Genomic DNA, 16117 nt, shown 5'->3' with positions numbered 1-16117 from the left:
GATGTCCTTACCAGAAGAGGAAGACACCATAGCACCTCCCCCCAACTCCCCTCTCCCTGCACAGAAGGAAGACCAGACAAGGATCTAGAGAGAAGGGTGGCTGTGTACATGCTAAGAAGGGAGGACTCAACCAGAAACCGAATTTGCCAGCCCCTTAACCATGGACACCCGGACTCCTGAACTATGAGGAAATAAGTGTCTCTAATTTAAACCATCCAGTCTGTGGTATTTTGCTATGGTGATACACATAGAGATATGTTTAATGATATACTATTTTTATTTCAAAAGGATAATGTACATAATAATAAGATTTTTTTTTTTTTTTTATCAGAAAGAGAGGTGAATTCAGAAAGTCCTTTGAATCAAACTGGAGTTCAGGAACTGCCAGCATTTTCCTGAAGCCATAAAAAAACAAGATCGGCAGATGTAAATACTTAACAAATATTTAGCCTCTGTCTTCCAACAGACCTCATAAACAAAATCCAAAGGCCATTAAGTGAGAAAATTATTTGCAACAACAAACAAAAATAAATAAATGGCGAAGCTTAACATTTTTTATATGTGTATAAAAAGCTCATGGTGCTTAAGGGAATTTTTAACTGCATGATCTTTTTGGAGAGCAATTTCACAGTGTCTCAAGAGCCTGAAACAAAAGTCCATCCTCTTTGACCCAAAAATCCTATTTCTTTCAGTCTATTCTAAGGTAATAATCACTAAAGCCATCAAATATTTAACTACAAGCATTACTTATAAAATTCCTTGAAAACATAATCTAGAGGCTCCTGGGTGGCTCAGTTGGTTAAGTGTCTGCCTCTTGGTTTCGGCTTAGGTCATGATCTAGGGGTCCTGAGATGGAACCTGTGTTAGGCTCTGCACTCAGCAGGGAATCTCCTTGAGATTCTCTCTCCCCCTCTCTCTGCCCCTTCCGTTCATGCACTCTCTCTCAAATAAGTAAATTTTTAAAAAATCTAAAAAATAATCTAAACACTCAACAATCCAAATATTCAACCATAGAAAAGTAGTTAAGTAAGTTAGGAGACTTCCATATGATTAAATACCATGTGGTCACAAAAAAATCATGGGAATTTAATGATTCTGAAAAATTCCTCAGAGACAATGTTATAAAGAAAAGAAAAAAAGAGAAAGAAAGAATACAAGATTACAGTATGAGCTGTATGTGAATTTTGTTAAAAGGGGTCAAACAAACTTTAAAGAAATACATGAAATCTAGTAGTAGGTATGAATGGTGGAACTAAGTACAATTTGCATTTTCTACAAGGTTAATGCAAGAGTTAACACAAGCATAATACAAGATACAGATGAAAAATAATTTTCTTTTTCTCTCCTCTACGTGGTTCTGGAAGGCAGAATTAGAATCAAAAAGTTTTAGGAACTATGGGGAGAAAATTTTAGTACAATATAAATAGAACCTTCCTTACAGTATTCTAAAAAATAGAAGAGAAAACCTCAGAAGAGCGAGCACTGTGTTCACTGGAAACATTCAAGCTTATACTGAAAATCTTTCTAGCTACTGCTTCATTCATTCCAATGCCTACCGAGTGTCAATTTCATGCAAGATACTCCTGTCCTCACTGAGGATCCTGCAGGCAGCAAGACAAATGAAGTCTCTGCCTCATGGAGCTTACTTTGCAATGGGGGAGGGAGATAGTAACATAATGTCACAGGTGATAAATGCTATAAAAATATAAAGTGGGCTAAGGGGAAGGCAGAGGCAGTGGTTGGCTATTTTTGGAAGAGGTGGTCAGGGCAGGTCTCCCTATTTTGAGTAGAGATATGAACTTAATTAAGCAAGGAAGCCTTATGGATCTTCAGGGTTTGAGAGTTCTAGCTAGAGGACAGAGCTGGAGTAGAAATGCACAGTGAATGAGGGACAGCCAAGGACCGCAAGAACAATGGAACCATGAGAGAAGGAAGTCAAGACTAAGATGACTGGTGGGGAGACCAGACAACGAGGGGCTTAGTCATGTGATTTGTCTGGCCAATAGGATATTAGCAGGTATGATGTCATCGGGGGTTGGCAAACACTTGAGTGGTTGAGTTTCACCTCTTCTGTCTCTGCCACCACTTGGAAAGGGCATGCCCCAGCTGGCCCATTGGTTCCAAGTACTTGAAGATGCATGGAACAGAGCTCCCCCAGGGGAGCTCAGCTTAGATCATCTCTCCCACAGACCTGACAGTGAGCCCCGCTGAGGTCAGCAGAACTACCTCATGTTATTGCTCAGGCCAACCCACAAATATGACAGAATAAATCATTACTGTTCTAAGTCAAGGACTCTGGAGTGGTTTGTTGCACAGCATTATTATGGCAATAGCTGACTGATGGGTGTACTTCTGTTTGGCTTGGTGGTATTCTTGATTATTCCAGAATGATAGAGAGGCCTGACCAGCTCAACAAACCATGGATGTGAGAGTAATTCTTGGAGCCCAGCAGCCTTACCCAGATACTGTTCTAACGTGACAAGATAATACTCCATTTCAAGTAAGATCAATGTAACTTAATCAGCTTACAACAACCACGTGCCAGGTCCCTATTTGTTTTCCTAAACTGAGAGACTGTTATCAAAGAGCTTTAGCGAAAGTGCTAAGCTCTGCTAAAAAGTTTTCCCCAGGTGTTTGCTCGAGGCCCTCCTAACAGACATTCTACAGAGATAACCAGGGAAGAACAGGGCTGCTCTTCAGTTGAACTACATTACAAATATTTGGGGCTTTAGGACAAGAGGGACCATCATCAAACTCACCTTTAAGATCCAGCAGAAGCTCCTGCCACAGTAGGAACGCCCTATAGAACTACTTTGAATAAAGCTTTCCCAAGTCCTGACCTGGGGGTTCTTGAGACTAGAACTGGGGATTCTTGAGACTAGAATAGACTCAATGATTCCCTCAGGATTATACCAACACAGCACAAACTCCCACAAGGCTTCTACCAAAAGATGCTCTCTCCAATTTCCAAAGTCTTTACATACAAACCTCCTCAATGGAAAACGTGTAAGCCCTTAAAATTTGCCTACTATGTGCTTGATGATCTGACAGAAGCATGGTGATGCGTGTTTAGCCTATCAACAGCCTCGTTATGGCAGAGCTGGGGTCCAGAAGGGGGAAGGAGTCACTGCCACTCAGCCAGACATCCTTCCCCAGCCCTGGGCTGGCTTCTGCTCCTGCCTCCCGGCTCACAAGCCTGGAAGGACGACTGTGTGGCCAGTGGGGAGAAGTATGGCCAGACGTGGACTGTGAAGTAGGAATGAACCAGGTCCTTATTTAGCTGTCTCATCCTCTGTCTGCTCTCCCGCCTCTCAGTCTGCCGCTCTGCTATTCTGAATCCAGAGTGCTGATTCACTTGCTTAACTCTGGTGCAAGTTCAGAATGGCTGTCAAAATTTGATCATCTGTAACAGCAAAAAAGTCAGTGAAGCACAGAGACCAGACAGCTGGGCTTTTAAAGAGCCCCTGTTTTGACACCCTCGTCCGCTCCCCAACCTCTCATTGCCTTTACTGGCTCAGCCTTGCTATAATGTGCACCAAGCTGGGTATGAAGAGGTCTAGCTTAGAGTGAAGGCTCCCAACGTAAAAGGTTAAATCACCCTACATCTATGGAAAACACTCCATTATCACTGCATTTTTTATTAAAGATGCTTCCCTACTGTGCACAGAGAGCTATTTGCCCCGGTATCGTATAAATATTTGATGCTGGTCTTTTGGCAAAAGGCCACCTTAACATTCCAAGCTTATGATTTACAAGAAGGATGTGGGAAAAGGAGATGAGTCCAATTATTCTAAGAGGTGAATTCTGGGGGGCCACCGCTCTTCCCCTGCAGCCTCTAGCAAGCTAAACCTCAGGCTTACCCTCGTGGTGTTCCCCAGAGTTCAGTTAGAAAATGTGCACATGCTGACAACTGTTATGTAGTCTGGTTTTGCAGGATGAAATGAAAAGTCACCATTCTCCTATTAATAAGCTAGACTGGACTACTGGGTAGCCAGCCTAACAGATTTCCTAGGGTCCCTGAGAACCCCCATTCTACGTCAGAGGCTGCTCACAGCCCCATCTTGGTGCCAGCAATGAAACGTGCCAACGGCATAACCGTAACTGTGCCTGCTTTCACATGGACCTGTAACCCCCACCATAAATGTAATCGCTGGTCATGCAACCCCAGGTCATGGTACCATGCTGCTCACCAACAACCATACCATGCCTAACTGGCTGACATTATGAAAAGAGTGAGCAGGCCTACTGCCTTCCATTTCCTGAGCTCTCATGGCTGCTCTTGGCCTGCCTTTGATCCTGCATTCCAACTTTTAAGTGGTGAGTGCTCTAGAGGATGTATCCCCCCTCTTTAGTTATAGCAAGGTGAGCCAGCAAGTGCAGAACAATTTAACCAACCAGACGGGGAAGGAACACTCTGATTCAGTACTTGCTGGTCCTGAGATGTAAGATCAGGCACGGCTGACTCCTCAAAATTTTTCCCCCAATCTGCAAGGCTACTCATTCCCTCTTAGTGGGTGAGTGGACAGAGGTCACAGGAGTTCATTCATGTGTTCATGTTCAAATGAAATATAAGGGCCAGACTAGCTCTAAACTGTGGTTGATTTGGTTCCGAAACCTACACCCTTTCAAACACGAACAGAGATGCGTTGAACTACCGAGCTGAGCTACCACGCTGTGCCAGGCACTGGGGCTCCAGCTGGGCGTGGCATCCCCAGCCCTGGTCCCTAGTCTTGCAGAGTTACCTGACTACTACACCCTACTACAGCCGTGGTGTTTTGGGTGGCATCTTAGTGGGGTCACAGGGAGATTGGCCTTAGGGCTTCCGTTTGGGGTTAAAACTGTACAGACGCCATGCCTTCCTCTAAGGGGCAAAAAATAAAAATAAAAATATACTTGGAAGTGGATCAGGTATGTGTATACCAACACAAGGGATAACATACAACAGTGAGGAGAAAAATGATCTGCAATTACATGTAAAAATGTGGATGAGTGTCACAAATGCAATGAGTCAAAGAAGCCAAACACAAGGAGGGCATTCATTCACGTGTTCCATTCATATAAAGTTTACAACTCATCTCTGGCATTTCAAGGTGTGACTATGGTTATTCTTGGGGGATAGGGACTATAAGGGTGCTTTTAGGGGGCGGGTATATTCTATGTCTTAATCTGGTGCTGGTTACGTGGATATGCTCGCTCACCTTGTGGAAATTACTGGGTTCTATCTTTATAGTGTGCATAGTTTTCTGTATGTGTGTGATACAGGAATAAAAAGTTCATTTGAAGATGCGCTATGGGTACGAGGGAAAATGCATGTAAGGTATATGGGAGCTCCACCCCCCACATTAGTTAAGTGCTCCTCTAAAACACAAGCCATGCCTGTAATCGGAAGGCCAAACATTCCCGGAGATGGCGGCGTTCCAAGGAAGTGGCTGCTGGAAGCACCTGGAACTGCCTCATCTCCTTTCCTTTCCGTTCTGCCTACACCTAGTTCTTTAGGCCCCCGGGCTCCTGTGATGCACACCCTAACACCAGCTTCTCCTCTCATCTCCATTGGCATTATCAAACATCACCCGGAAGCTTTTATCGATCACCTTCTGTATACGGTGTGTGGTGCCCCGACACTGGGGTGCTGAGGAGGATGGGATGGAGACCCACCCGAGGGCTTGTAAGCACGTCTATGTAAGACATGTATCTCGGTGTGTGTTTTCTTTGAAACAGGTACTTTTTTACATGTGTATTTTGCAAATATAAAGTAATGTAGGTTATGCTAGGCATCAAGAAAGATGCCAAAAGACCAAATGCCATTTGGATTTAGATGTGGCTGGGGCATTAGGGACGGTCTCAGGGAAGAAAATCTTTCAAAAGGACAGCAATGGAGAGACATCTAGGTATACTGTGTCTCCCGGTGAGGTGCAGCGGGTAAAACTCAGCATCATCTGGAATGTGCTGCTGTCACAGCGCTTGATTTAGGAAGGCCTTAGAACTAAACTCCAGTTTGCCAGATATAGAAGGTAAAGAATTAGGTGGATGACATCACAAGGCAGCAACCTGCCACGTAATGCAGGACATTCTGCAGGGTGAGAGGCTGGCTTTATTTCAAGCAGTGAGGGTCATCAAGAAAGGACTCTTCTATATCAAAGAGAAGTGAGGCCATGGTCACCGTACGCAGCGCATGCTAGTGGACTGGATTCTGGTTTGAATCACCTGCTACGAAGGACATGTTGGAAACAACTGAAAACATCTGAATGTTGGGTGGATAAGGATGACTGCCAGAGATATAAGGACTGAGGGGGAGGGGCAGAAGAGGGTGAGGGGAGGGCCAGGGGAGTAGGGGAAGGAGAGTCAGGACAGGGCCAAGGGAGCACAAGGGTAGGAGGAGGTGGGGACAAGGGTAGAACAAGGAATGCAGAGCAAAGACAGGGCCAGCCAGGAGACTAAGGGAGGGCCTGGGCGGGCAAGGAGAGTGGATGGTGGCAGCAGTAGCATCGGCGGCCAGTGATCACAGCAGGGGACTCTGTCGGCCTGGAGGCCCTTGGCAAAAAAGCAGGCTCCTGGGTGGGTCTTCAAATGGTGGGCGCCCAGCTCCACCTTGACCTTCCCCTTGGGGACACCCACTCGATTCCTCATCAACAGCAGAAGGATTCCCCTCCCCACCTCTCCCACCCTCTGGAAGCAGAGATTCGGGCCTCTGTCTGACAGGGCGGTGTTTCTGTGTGCCTGTCCGCCTGGCTGTCTGACCCACCCCTGCACTCATTCACACTGGGGGCTGGGACCCCACCCAGGTCCTGATGCTACCCTAAAGGCGACTGGAGCTCTCCTCCCTTCCCAAGGGCCACCCAAGCCCTCCCTGGGAGGCTAGACCTCTTGCCAACATGGTCACCTCTTTTATCCTCTCCTCATGTCTTTTTTCCTTCCTTCACCCTACTTTCTTCATACTACTTCCTTGCCACTTACTAAACTTTGCAATGCCTTAACCACTCTGTGCCTTAGTTTCCATAGCTGTGTCATAGGGATAACAATAGTTTCTGCTTCCCTGAGTTATGGGGATTAAATGAGTTCCTATGTTTGAACTGCTTAGATGAGGACCAGCACAGAGTAATTGCTAGGTGTCCATTAGCATCATTATGTTTCCCCTTTGTCTGTGTTTTGGCTTACCAGGCCCCAAGGGCATAGTCTACCCAGCCCAAGATACCTGGTCCTTCTAAGGCTTCGTAACTGACCCCAGGAAAGGAGTCCTAGACTCAGCAAAGATCCAAATTTAAGGACTGTTCAAGTTTTTCCATGTCCTAAGGGGTAAAGGCTTGAAAACAGAAGCTAGAGTCCTAACTGAATAATTCAGGCTAAGACATCACCCTGTTTATGGGACAAAGTTCTCATGAGTTTTATGACTCTGTGGAAAATATTTCAGAGTACAAATATCCATTTAAGAATCAAGACTGGTGTTTTTCCAGATGGCAAACAGCTTAAAGATGTGCTTCCAACTCTGCCAGGTTTACTGTAAGGACACTAATTACCTTATTAGAAATAGGTTCCTTTTTAGAATTATGACCCACTTGTCTTTTTTTTTTAAATTCTGGGAAAAGAGCATATGTGTATTTTATCCCTGGCCCACGGAAACCTTGGCCTCTTCCAGAGCAGAAACACCCTAACCCACTGAGCATGGCTCCTAAGTCACATCCCCCTCCCATCAGAAACATACAGGGTGAAATTACATTTGAATTTTGAGTGGGTTTAAATAAATATTGTTCTGAGAATTTTGCAGCCATTCTCCGAGACCAAGCCGGGCAGCTGCTGGGGAGCTGTAGACAGGCCACAGGCTTGGGGCTCAACTTCCAGCTGCACTTGCCAGGGGAAATTTCATGTTCTGTCTTCCAGGCAGAACGGCTGGATTTCACGCGGCTAAAGCCAAGGGAGGATATAACAGCATTTCAAACTCCCAAGTCAAATCTGAAGAAAAAAACTCCTATGAATTATCTGTGTTTCTGGACTTGAGGTCAGAGAACGGGGAAGGAGAAGGGAGTAGGGAGCCGTCTTGGTTGCCAAAGCCATAATGGCCCAAAAGATGATAAACGGCATCGTGAACTTTCGAGCTGTCCTCAGCTTGCCCCAGACATGCTGGGCAGCAGGACCAGAGAAAATTTCCCTTTTGACACCCGAGTTCTCCAAAGCGGGACTGTCTGTGTAGCTGCTGTCTTCAGTGAGTCACTGAACATCTTTAAGATGTTAGTACAACTAACCATCAGTTTCCCAGGGAAAAATGTAGAAGAACCAATGGCCTCAGAGAGCCTCTACAGGCCTGAGGGGAGATAAAAGGAGTCACTGGCACCACCCAAGATGGGTGATGGGGTGTCCCTGCAAGAGGCCAAGGGGCTCCTCCCTGACTTCCCTTAAGGCCAGTGAATCAGGGCTGTAAACATCTGCCCCAAGTAGAGGCCAGTGGTGTTTTATGGTGCATCTCAAAACAGACTGTGATATTCTCTGGCTTCCAGGACCTTCACAAGCACCCAGGGAAGGCCTTCACCTACAGAGGAATGCTACCAACCTTGCCACCAGAGGACCACTTTGGCTTTTCATTAGTTGCCTTAATGAAATGTATACTCTAGAATCGCACTCATACGCAACTAGCCGCTAAGCACATAAAGTAACTTACCCTGCATTCATGTGCTTTGAAGTGGTCAATAGCCACATGTAGCTGTGGCTACCATATGGGACAGCACAGATATGGAACGTTCCCATCATCACAGAAAATTCTGCTGGATCATGATACTTGACAGGTATTCTTAATGAGGGGTTAAGAATGCCACATTTCTTATATCATTTATCCATTCCACAAATGGTTCTTGCCCCTTATACTTACAATGCTTGCTGCTATTGTATTAATATGTTAACATGAGATATTGACATGTAGATAAGAATAAGGGACTCACATCCAAAATTAAAACCTGTCTGTGCTGTACGATGTTGCAAGGCTTCCGATGATTTAAAGCGTGTACCTTCAGAATTAAGACTAATGTCTCTTTCACAGATGTTTGCTGGCATTTCAAGAATTGCAAATAAGGTAGACTCCAAACCTCTGTTACTGACTCTGCTAATTCTTGGAGAGAAAACTGCTCTACAACCAAGACACGGTGCTATTGTTACACGGTGCTATCAATGCCCCCTGCCAGCCTTTGCTGGGATCAACACATTTGGTGTTAGGCTTCACTTAGGAATCCTGCTGATGGGCAGCCCTCAGGATCCTTACCTGCTAGGATGTTGGCCCCACTCCCCAAAGGGCCTCCCAGCTCTGATGCACCCTAGTGACTCAACTTGCCGTTGTATTCACCCTAAACTCCTTCTTTGCCTGACACCCTTCCCCACTGTGGGCACATATTCTCTGCTTTAGAAGAGTGGCCATCAATCAAAGCACTCCATGCAGCCTCCCCCAGAAAGAGATCATTACTGAGGAGGGGGTACCGGGTGCCATTAGACAAAGAGACAGTGTGTTTTTCTACAGAGTTTACAGAAACAAAGCAGTTTGATTCACTTCTCAGGGGTTAATCCTGGGTGCTGCTACTGCTACTTCCAAGGCAATAGTGTTCACAAACAATTTGCACTTGAGCAGGGGGTGCTTGAGGCATGACCCCAGGGGGCAATTAACAAAATCATCTTTTTAAAAACCTTTAAAAGCAATGTGGATTGAGGCCACCACGAAAAACAAAGAATCACTTCCATTTCTCTGTCATTTCAGAAGATACCTGGCCGATTCCTAGGGAGGTTCGGGGAGCACAGGGGTGGATTTTGTGTGAATTAGAAATCAAATGCAGCAAATTTATCAGCTGCGGGGCTATCTGAATGGGGCAGGCACTGAAGACGGGCTAGGAGGAAAAGAGAAGCAGAGTTGGTGAGGGCCGCCCAAGGTTTGTAACTTCCATACCATTGACCATGCCAAGGTAGAAGACGGCATTCACCAGCATGCCTCCTTTCCGGAAGTGGTCACTCATGTGCTCCAACCAGTTGGCATCCAAACCGCTCACCGTCTGGCCGTTCTTAGAGACCCGGAGAGGAATGCTGACAGGATAGTATTGGCGGCACTTCTGATGGCTCTTCGGTTTGTTGAAAAGGGCGAGGATCTCCATTTCTGTTGGGATTTGTAAAGCAGGTGGGAGAGAAGAGGTCAAACAGTGATAAAAACCTGCCTCCTTGGGTCTAGTAGGGAATCTCTTAGGAGCCTGGAGAAACGTTCTCAAAGGTAAACTCTCTGTTAGGTTGCACCTTTGCCGAATAGTAAAACCTGATTCCAACTGTACGTTAGGGAGCCTTGAAAATGACATGTACGTCAAAGACTGAGCTTCCGGTGGGTACGTGGGTTTTGAATCTGGCATAGGAGGATGAACAACTGTTATCTGGGATCAGTTTGTACAGTCAGGTGTTTGTGAAGACATTGGGGACATTTCAAGAAACGCATACATAGGTGTTTTGGGGGAAAACAAGTGGATGTATTTGGGTGAGAGTTGGTCCTTTAAAAAAAGGTGAAGAGACAGAGGCACATAAGACTAAAAATACTGCTCTAATTCCAGGAACCCTGTACACCCCTGAACTCACTATTTATAAACTGCAGCGGTGTTTCCTGGGGCCGAAACCGTAATATTTAATCAAGTACATAAAAAACACACCATTGATATGTAAAAATAAATATGTTCCCGTAAATGGGGGTTCTTGCCTGGAGTGGTAGGTAGATGGCCCTGGGAGTGGGGCTCTGAGCTTATCCTTCCTTCATTTATAGCTCAGTTCTTCAAAAATCAATACTCACTACCAGCCGGCAGCTGCCCCACACCGGCCGTACGTGCTGCTGGCCACGAGCGAGCAGTATCAGCCTCGAGGAATACCTGGAATTTCAATCTAAGTCTTGAAGGTCTATTTTTGTGTTATTCATGTAGTCAAGCAATCAGAGTTTACCCAGCCTAAAATGCTTTGCTCACACAGTCTAGTCAGTAGTATGCTTTGGTTTCCAAAAATATCTACTGGAATAATAAGAAAATCCCCACCCTTCTTTCAAAGAAACATTTTAAAAGTCGTAAACAATGGCTGACATGAGCGAAAAGGACAAAGCACACTCATGCTCCCTGCAGGAGAGACCTGGCCTCGACCCACCTTCTGGGATGCGGTCTCCCGCCATATTTCAGTATCTCACTATTCTGTAGTATCCAAACACTTAGCTGCATTATTATTTTAAGCACAATCACTTTCCTTTATTTAAGTAAATGAATTTAAAAGGGAACGTTTGCTTCATGACCATCAGGGAAGCAACTACCGGTCGCTATATACAGAAGGAATGATGAGGCACATTAACACCAAATATGTCCATTCACACAACAGCTAAAATTATCCCAATAGGTATTGTGTTCCGGGCAAAGGAAGTCTTTTACAGCTCCATCTGAGCAAACATCAGCCAAGATCCCTCGGGAACAATGCCAGGCCATGACCCTTTGTCACCAGCAAGAGTTAAGCTAGCGGGGGGACCATTTCAGGGTCTCCATTGTATAGAACCAATTAGGAAAGAGAGGTGCCCATCTTTAAAAGTGGCCACCTGGATTTTAAGCAACCAAATCTGGCCTATTTATGATCCCCACTCCCAATTACATTTCGCAGTCCACTTGCCTGACTCAGGAAGCCACCTCTAGCCAGTAAATGTTTTCACACAAGAAATTAGGCCTTGGTGTACGGAGGTGGTAATCACTGGACTATATTCATGACTTTGAAATACACACTTGAGGAATGGAGTCATGCAAAGAAATGGTGGGGAAATCAAGCAACAGATTGGCGCTAAGGGGGACAGGATGTGAACTAAAGAATCAGGCCTTCTCCACTGCTTAGGTGCTAGGGGTTCAAATAAAAGCCACAGCTACTAAAGACAAGAGGATAAGCAATGCTTTAGTGAGTCCCTGACTTTATTCGGATTTCTTCCAAAGCAAACCCTGTATGTTTTGAATGCCAGTAGTTTATTTGGGACACGATCCCAGGAAACAGAGTGAGGGAGGAGGGGTAGGAAATAGGGAAGAGAGGAAAGCCAGTGAAGGGTGCCTTAATGAGTGGGTTACTGCTGTAGCAAATGGGGCTCAGTTAACAGGGCCCCCTGAGACCCTGTACAGAACACACCTCAGATTGCCTTCCCAAGAGGCAAGGAAGCCTGGGCATTTATCCTCAGGAACTGAAGGCCACTCCTGAGGTACGAATTCCCTGGGTGTGTCTGGCCTGTAGGGGCACATTCTCGTTCTAGAGAACGCTTGCAGGCAGAGGCTAGGACAGCCGTCCTCAGGTGACCCCAGCGTGGGCCAGAGCACCAATCACCACAGTCTGCTCTGGTCAAGCACAAACATATAGAGATTAAAAAGAAAAAGAAACCACAGCCCCTACAGGGGAGAGGCGAGTGGAGAATCTGACCACGGCCAAAGTCCAAAAACACATGACAACACTTCATCACCCACAAGGATTCCCCACTCAGACGGCAAGACAGAAACACAACTTTCCCAAATGCGTAATGAAACAGAAAAAGGGGAAGACCAAAAGGGGAAGTGGAGGCTGCTGGACAGGAAGGGAAGGCAGAGCCTGCCAGACAAGGTAGACAGCACGGGGCTGACCGTGCCCCAGCTCTCCCATCGGGATCCTCCCCAGGGAAGAGGGCCGAAGCCAGAGACAGAAATAAATTTGTCCGGAAGGGAAGGAAATGCTGCTGGACTCAGGAGCCTCCAAAGCATGAGCAGCGATGAAATATTGGGAGAAATCTGATTTCAGATGTGTAACCCTTCAGTTAACTCCCCTCTCCCGCTGGATCCTTGGCCACAATCCTCTCACTACTCACATGGAAACTGGTCAACAGAACTGTCCCCAAATAATGCCCTTTGGTGTTTTAATATTCTGATTCTCCGGCACACATCATCACATGGGCAGGCACCGAGGGTTCCAAAAAGAAGTCCCAAGTTTGTTTAAATTTTCTCAGCTGCTAGGTGACTCTGCCATGACCCCAGCTGGAAGATTTTTCCAGACATGGGACAGAAAGTCCCAAAGGAGGGGGGAAAGCATTGTTTCTGAGAACGTTCTGAGAACAGCTAAAGAATTGGTCTGGCAGAGTGTCTGAGGAGCATCAGGACTGTCTTGACTTGGATTTTTATTTGTCTTCTTGTCTTTCTCTTTCTCCCTCACACAAGGGGGGCTTGCCTCGTGCTATTTAGATCCCCCATGTGCAGAAAAGTCCCTGTAATAATGATAGGGGATACATACACATTTGCCAGATTGACTTGAACCTGACAAGTGCAACAAGCTAGGGAAAGAGGAGGGGCATGGGACCTCCTGGGCGCTTCCAGCCTGACAGCCAGGCCTGCCACTGTCTTGCTAAGCTCCTCAGGAGCAGGAAGGAAAGAAGGAAGATGCCAGTTCTGAAGCCCACGCCAGGCAGTGGGGATTTAGGCACGGGGTGGAAGTCTGCAGTCTGTCTGCAAGTGAGGCCCCAGAGACCCTGTGATTGGCAGGGAGCAGGCAAGCTGGTTGGGTCCTGGTGTTCTAAGAGACCTCCAGGCTGCAGGGAAGAGAGAGTCCAGTGCCTGTTTAAAGCACGGGGCTCCAAGGGTTAGAGTGGGTGGAGGAGGAAGCTGGCGAGTTGCCTGGGTGGGAAGAAACATGTGGGAGTCAGACTTGACCTGGTAGCTGGACTAAGAGGGGGCTAAGGTCTGCTGAGGTCACAGGCAGGGAGGCGGGGGTGCTCAGACGGAAGGTTTGCACTGGAAAGCAGGGCTGTGGGCTCTGTGGTGGGACAAGAGGGCAGAAGGGCCTGGAGCTCATCCAGATTCCTGATCTGAGAGAAACTGCTTCAGACTTCTGTCAGGCGTGGGTAGGATAAGCAGGGCCCCTCTGGGCCTGGGTGCGGCCCGTTTGTGTGGACAAAGCAGTGGAACCACAGCATACACAGCATTCCACGGGAAGCCCCTGGCAAGGGCAGCGGTAGCCACAGGCACTTTGACCTCCACCATCTGATGCGACTCTCCCAGCCTACACGAGGGACAGCAAGGGTTCTGTGCCCAGAAACCTTGAGTGGACCCCCCCCCCCCCCGACATCACAAGCTGGAAAGTGGCAAAGCCAAGAGTCTTTCCAACCCCAGACCTTGGGCTGTTTCCAAATCTAACAAGAGGCTAATTTCATCAGTACACAGAAAGCAGGAGCCGCTGAGCACGGGTCGGAGCTCACTAGCTATTTGTTAATGGACTGAGTGAAAGGCCAAGAAGATGGTGGCAGGTGGCAGATCTGGGAGGAGGCAGAACCACAGGCTAGAACCATCCTGGGGGCACAAGGAAGGGAGGGGAGGGCACTGGCTCAGTGTGGGATGGGGGCTGGCTACACACCAGAAAGGCCAGACTCAGTGGGACACCACCTCTCCCTCCCCACACAGTGAGCTGGCTGCACAGGGAGGCCTACTGAATAAAAACTCCTCAGCCGAGAAATACAGTTGAGGTCACTGGCTGAGGTTTCTGGCTGGCATTTCTAAGCATTTTAAGTGGCTAGGCATAGGATAGGAAGGAGAGCACTTGGAAGATGCTCGATTATTATCTCAGGGATGGTGAGAACAATCTGAATTTGTGTGGACCTTCCTGGCCTCCTTGTTTCTCTGACTGAAGATGATGCAACAGAGATGCTGAGCGAAGGACAGACAGGAATGCTGCCAGCCAGGAGAGAAGTGACAGGTAGACATGTGGGGATGCCTTCCTAACCTTTCCCTGCACTGGCCTTCCCCACCTGGACTGATGTTTACAGATGAAGAAAGCATGCTCCCTATCAACAGAAATGCATCACAAGGGGCCATTCGTGCTCCTCTGAGTACAGCTACAGGGGGTGCTGTGTGTTCACCATAAGGCGGGGGCAAGCGTGGGAATGGCACTGTCTAGGATTGAGGCCCCGGGCTGTCCCTGCACCTGCTCGGGAGATCTCTGCGTGCATGAAAATTCTCCAGGACCAGGAAAGAAAAGTCAGTGATCAGGAAGAGAACCCCAAGATTGGTCTCCAGAGGGACCTGTGTGGGCAAGTGGAGCAGAACCTCTGGACCAGAGCAGCCGTTCAAGAGCCCACGGGGACGGGGAGGGTGGCCTGCCGCATGTCTGGATGGTGAATTTGCTGGTGAGCCTTATGGGAGCCCTTGCAGCCTAGACCTGCTCCCCTAGGCCTCCTATAAAGGAAATAAATTAAACGAGGGGAAGGAGGGGGAAAGAGGGAGACTCCCTCTGGGTTTTTTTTAATTGTCTTGCTGTGATTGCCTATTTAAGCCCACCTGGCAGAAAGAGGAGTGAAAACACTTCACCCTCCTTAGGGGGCACTGAGAGAAAGGCAAGCTGAAAGCTGAGCAAGCAGCAAGGAGGGCAAGCTGGGGGGACGCGGGCCACAGGGTGAGGGTGGAAGGAAATGGTAAGACTTCTCAGGAAAGAGACTGACAAGAGAGGCTGGGGTCAGGTGAAGGCCATGACCAATGCTGACAGGGCTTCTGCATGTCCCGCCTTTGGGGAGGCTGGGTGCTCAAGCTAAGAGATAAAATTTCACTATGTGACGGCATAGATGGTGACTTTCCTTATCTACAAGATGGGCTTCATAATAGCGTCCACCATCGTAAAGCTATTGTGAGGCGCCATCAAAATGGCCCATCGGGGGCGCCTGGGTGGCTCAGTGGGTTAAGCCGCTGCCTTCGGCTCAGGTCATGATCTCAGGGTCCTGGGATCGAGTCCCGCATCGGGCTCTCTGCTCAGCAGGGAGTCTGCTTCCTCCTCTCTCTCTCTGCCTGCCTCTCTGTCTACTTGTAATCTCTCTCTGTCAAATAAATAAATAAAATCTTTAAAAAAAAAAAATGGCCCATCGGAAGAACTTAGACTGGTTCAGCCAGAGCTGCCACCATCATGACTGTCGTCTGCCCATCCCCCACGAGGCCATGGATGTGTACCAGTAACACCTGTATGTTCGTGAACTGATGAAGCAAGTCCAAGGGCTCATTCATGCCACACAACAAGGAATAAAGGATAGCAACAAGCTGCCAAAATTTCAGAGACCTGTGGCCTCCTGAGTAGATAGATAAGGCCCACTCGTGTGTAGACAACAGACAGC

General features: G+C 47.4%; 1 protein-coding gene across 2 annotated transcripts in view; it reads right to left on the bottom strand.

Moving 5' to 3' along the window:
- Positions 1 to 16117, bottom strand: part of RFTN1 (raftlin, lipid raft linker 1) — a 192843-nt gene that overhangs the window by 39238 nt on the left and 137488 nt on the right. For both annotated transcript variants that reach the window (XM_059162543.1, XM_059162542.1), the window contains exon 6: positions 9917 to 10120. In XM_059162543.1, the coding sequence (XP_059018526.1) occupies positions 9917 to 10120 (204 nt within the window). The remainder of the gene's footprint in view (positions 1 to 9916; positions 10121 to 16117) is intronic.

The sequence above is a fragment of the Mustela lutreola genome, chromosome 2, assembly GCF_030435805.1.
Source record: "Mustela lutreola isolate mMusLut2 chromosome 2, mMusLut2.pri, whole genome shotgun sequence".
NCBI classification, from domain to species: domain Eukaryota; kingdom Metazoa; phylum Chordata; class Mammalia; order Carnivora; family Mustelidae; genus Mustela; species Mustela lutreola.
This window is presented reverse-complemented; position numbering and strand designations above follow the sequence as displayed.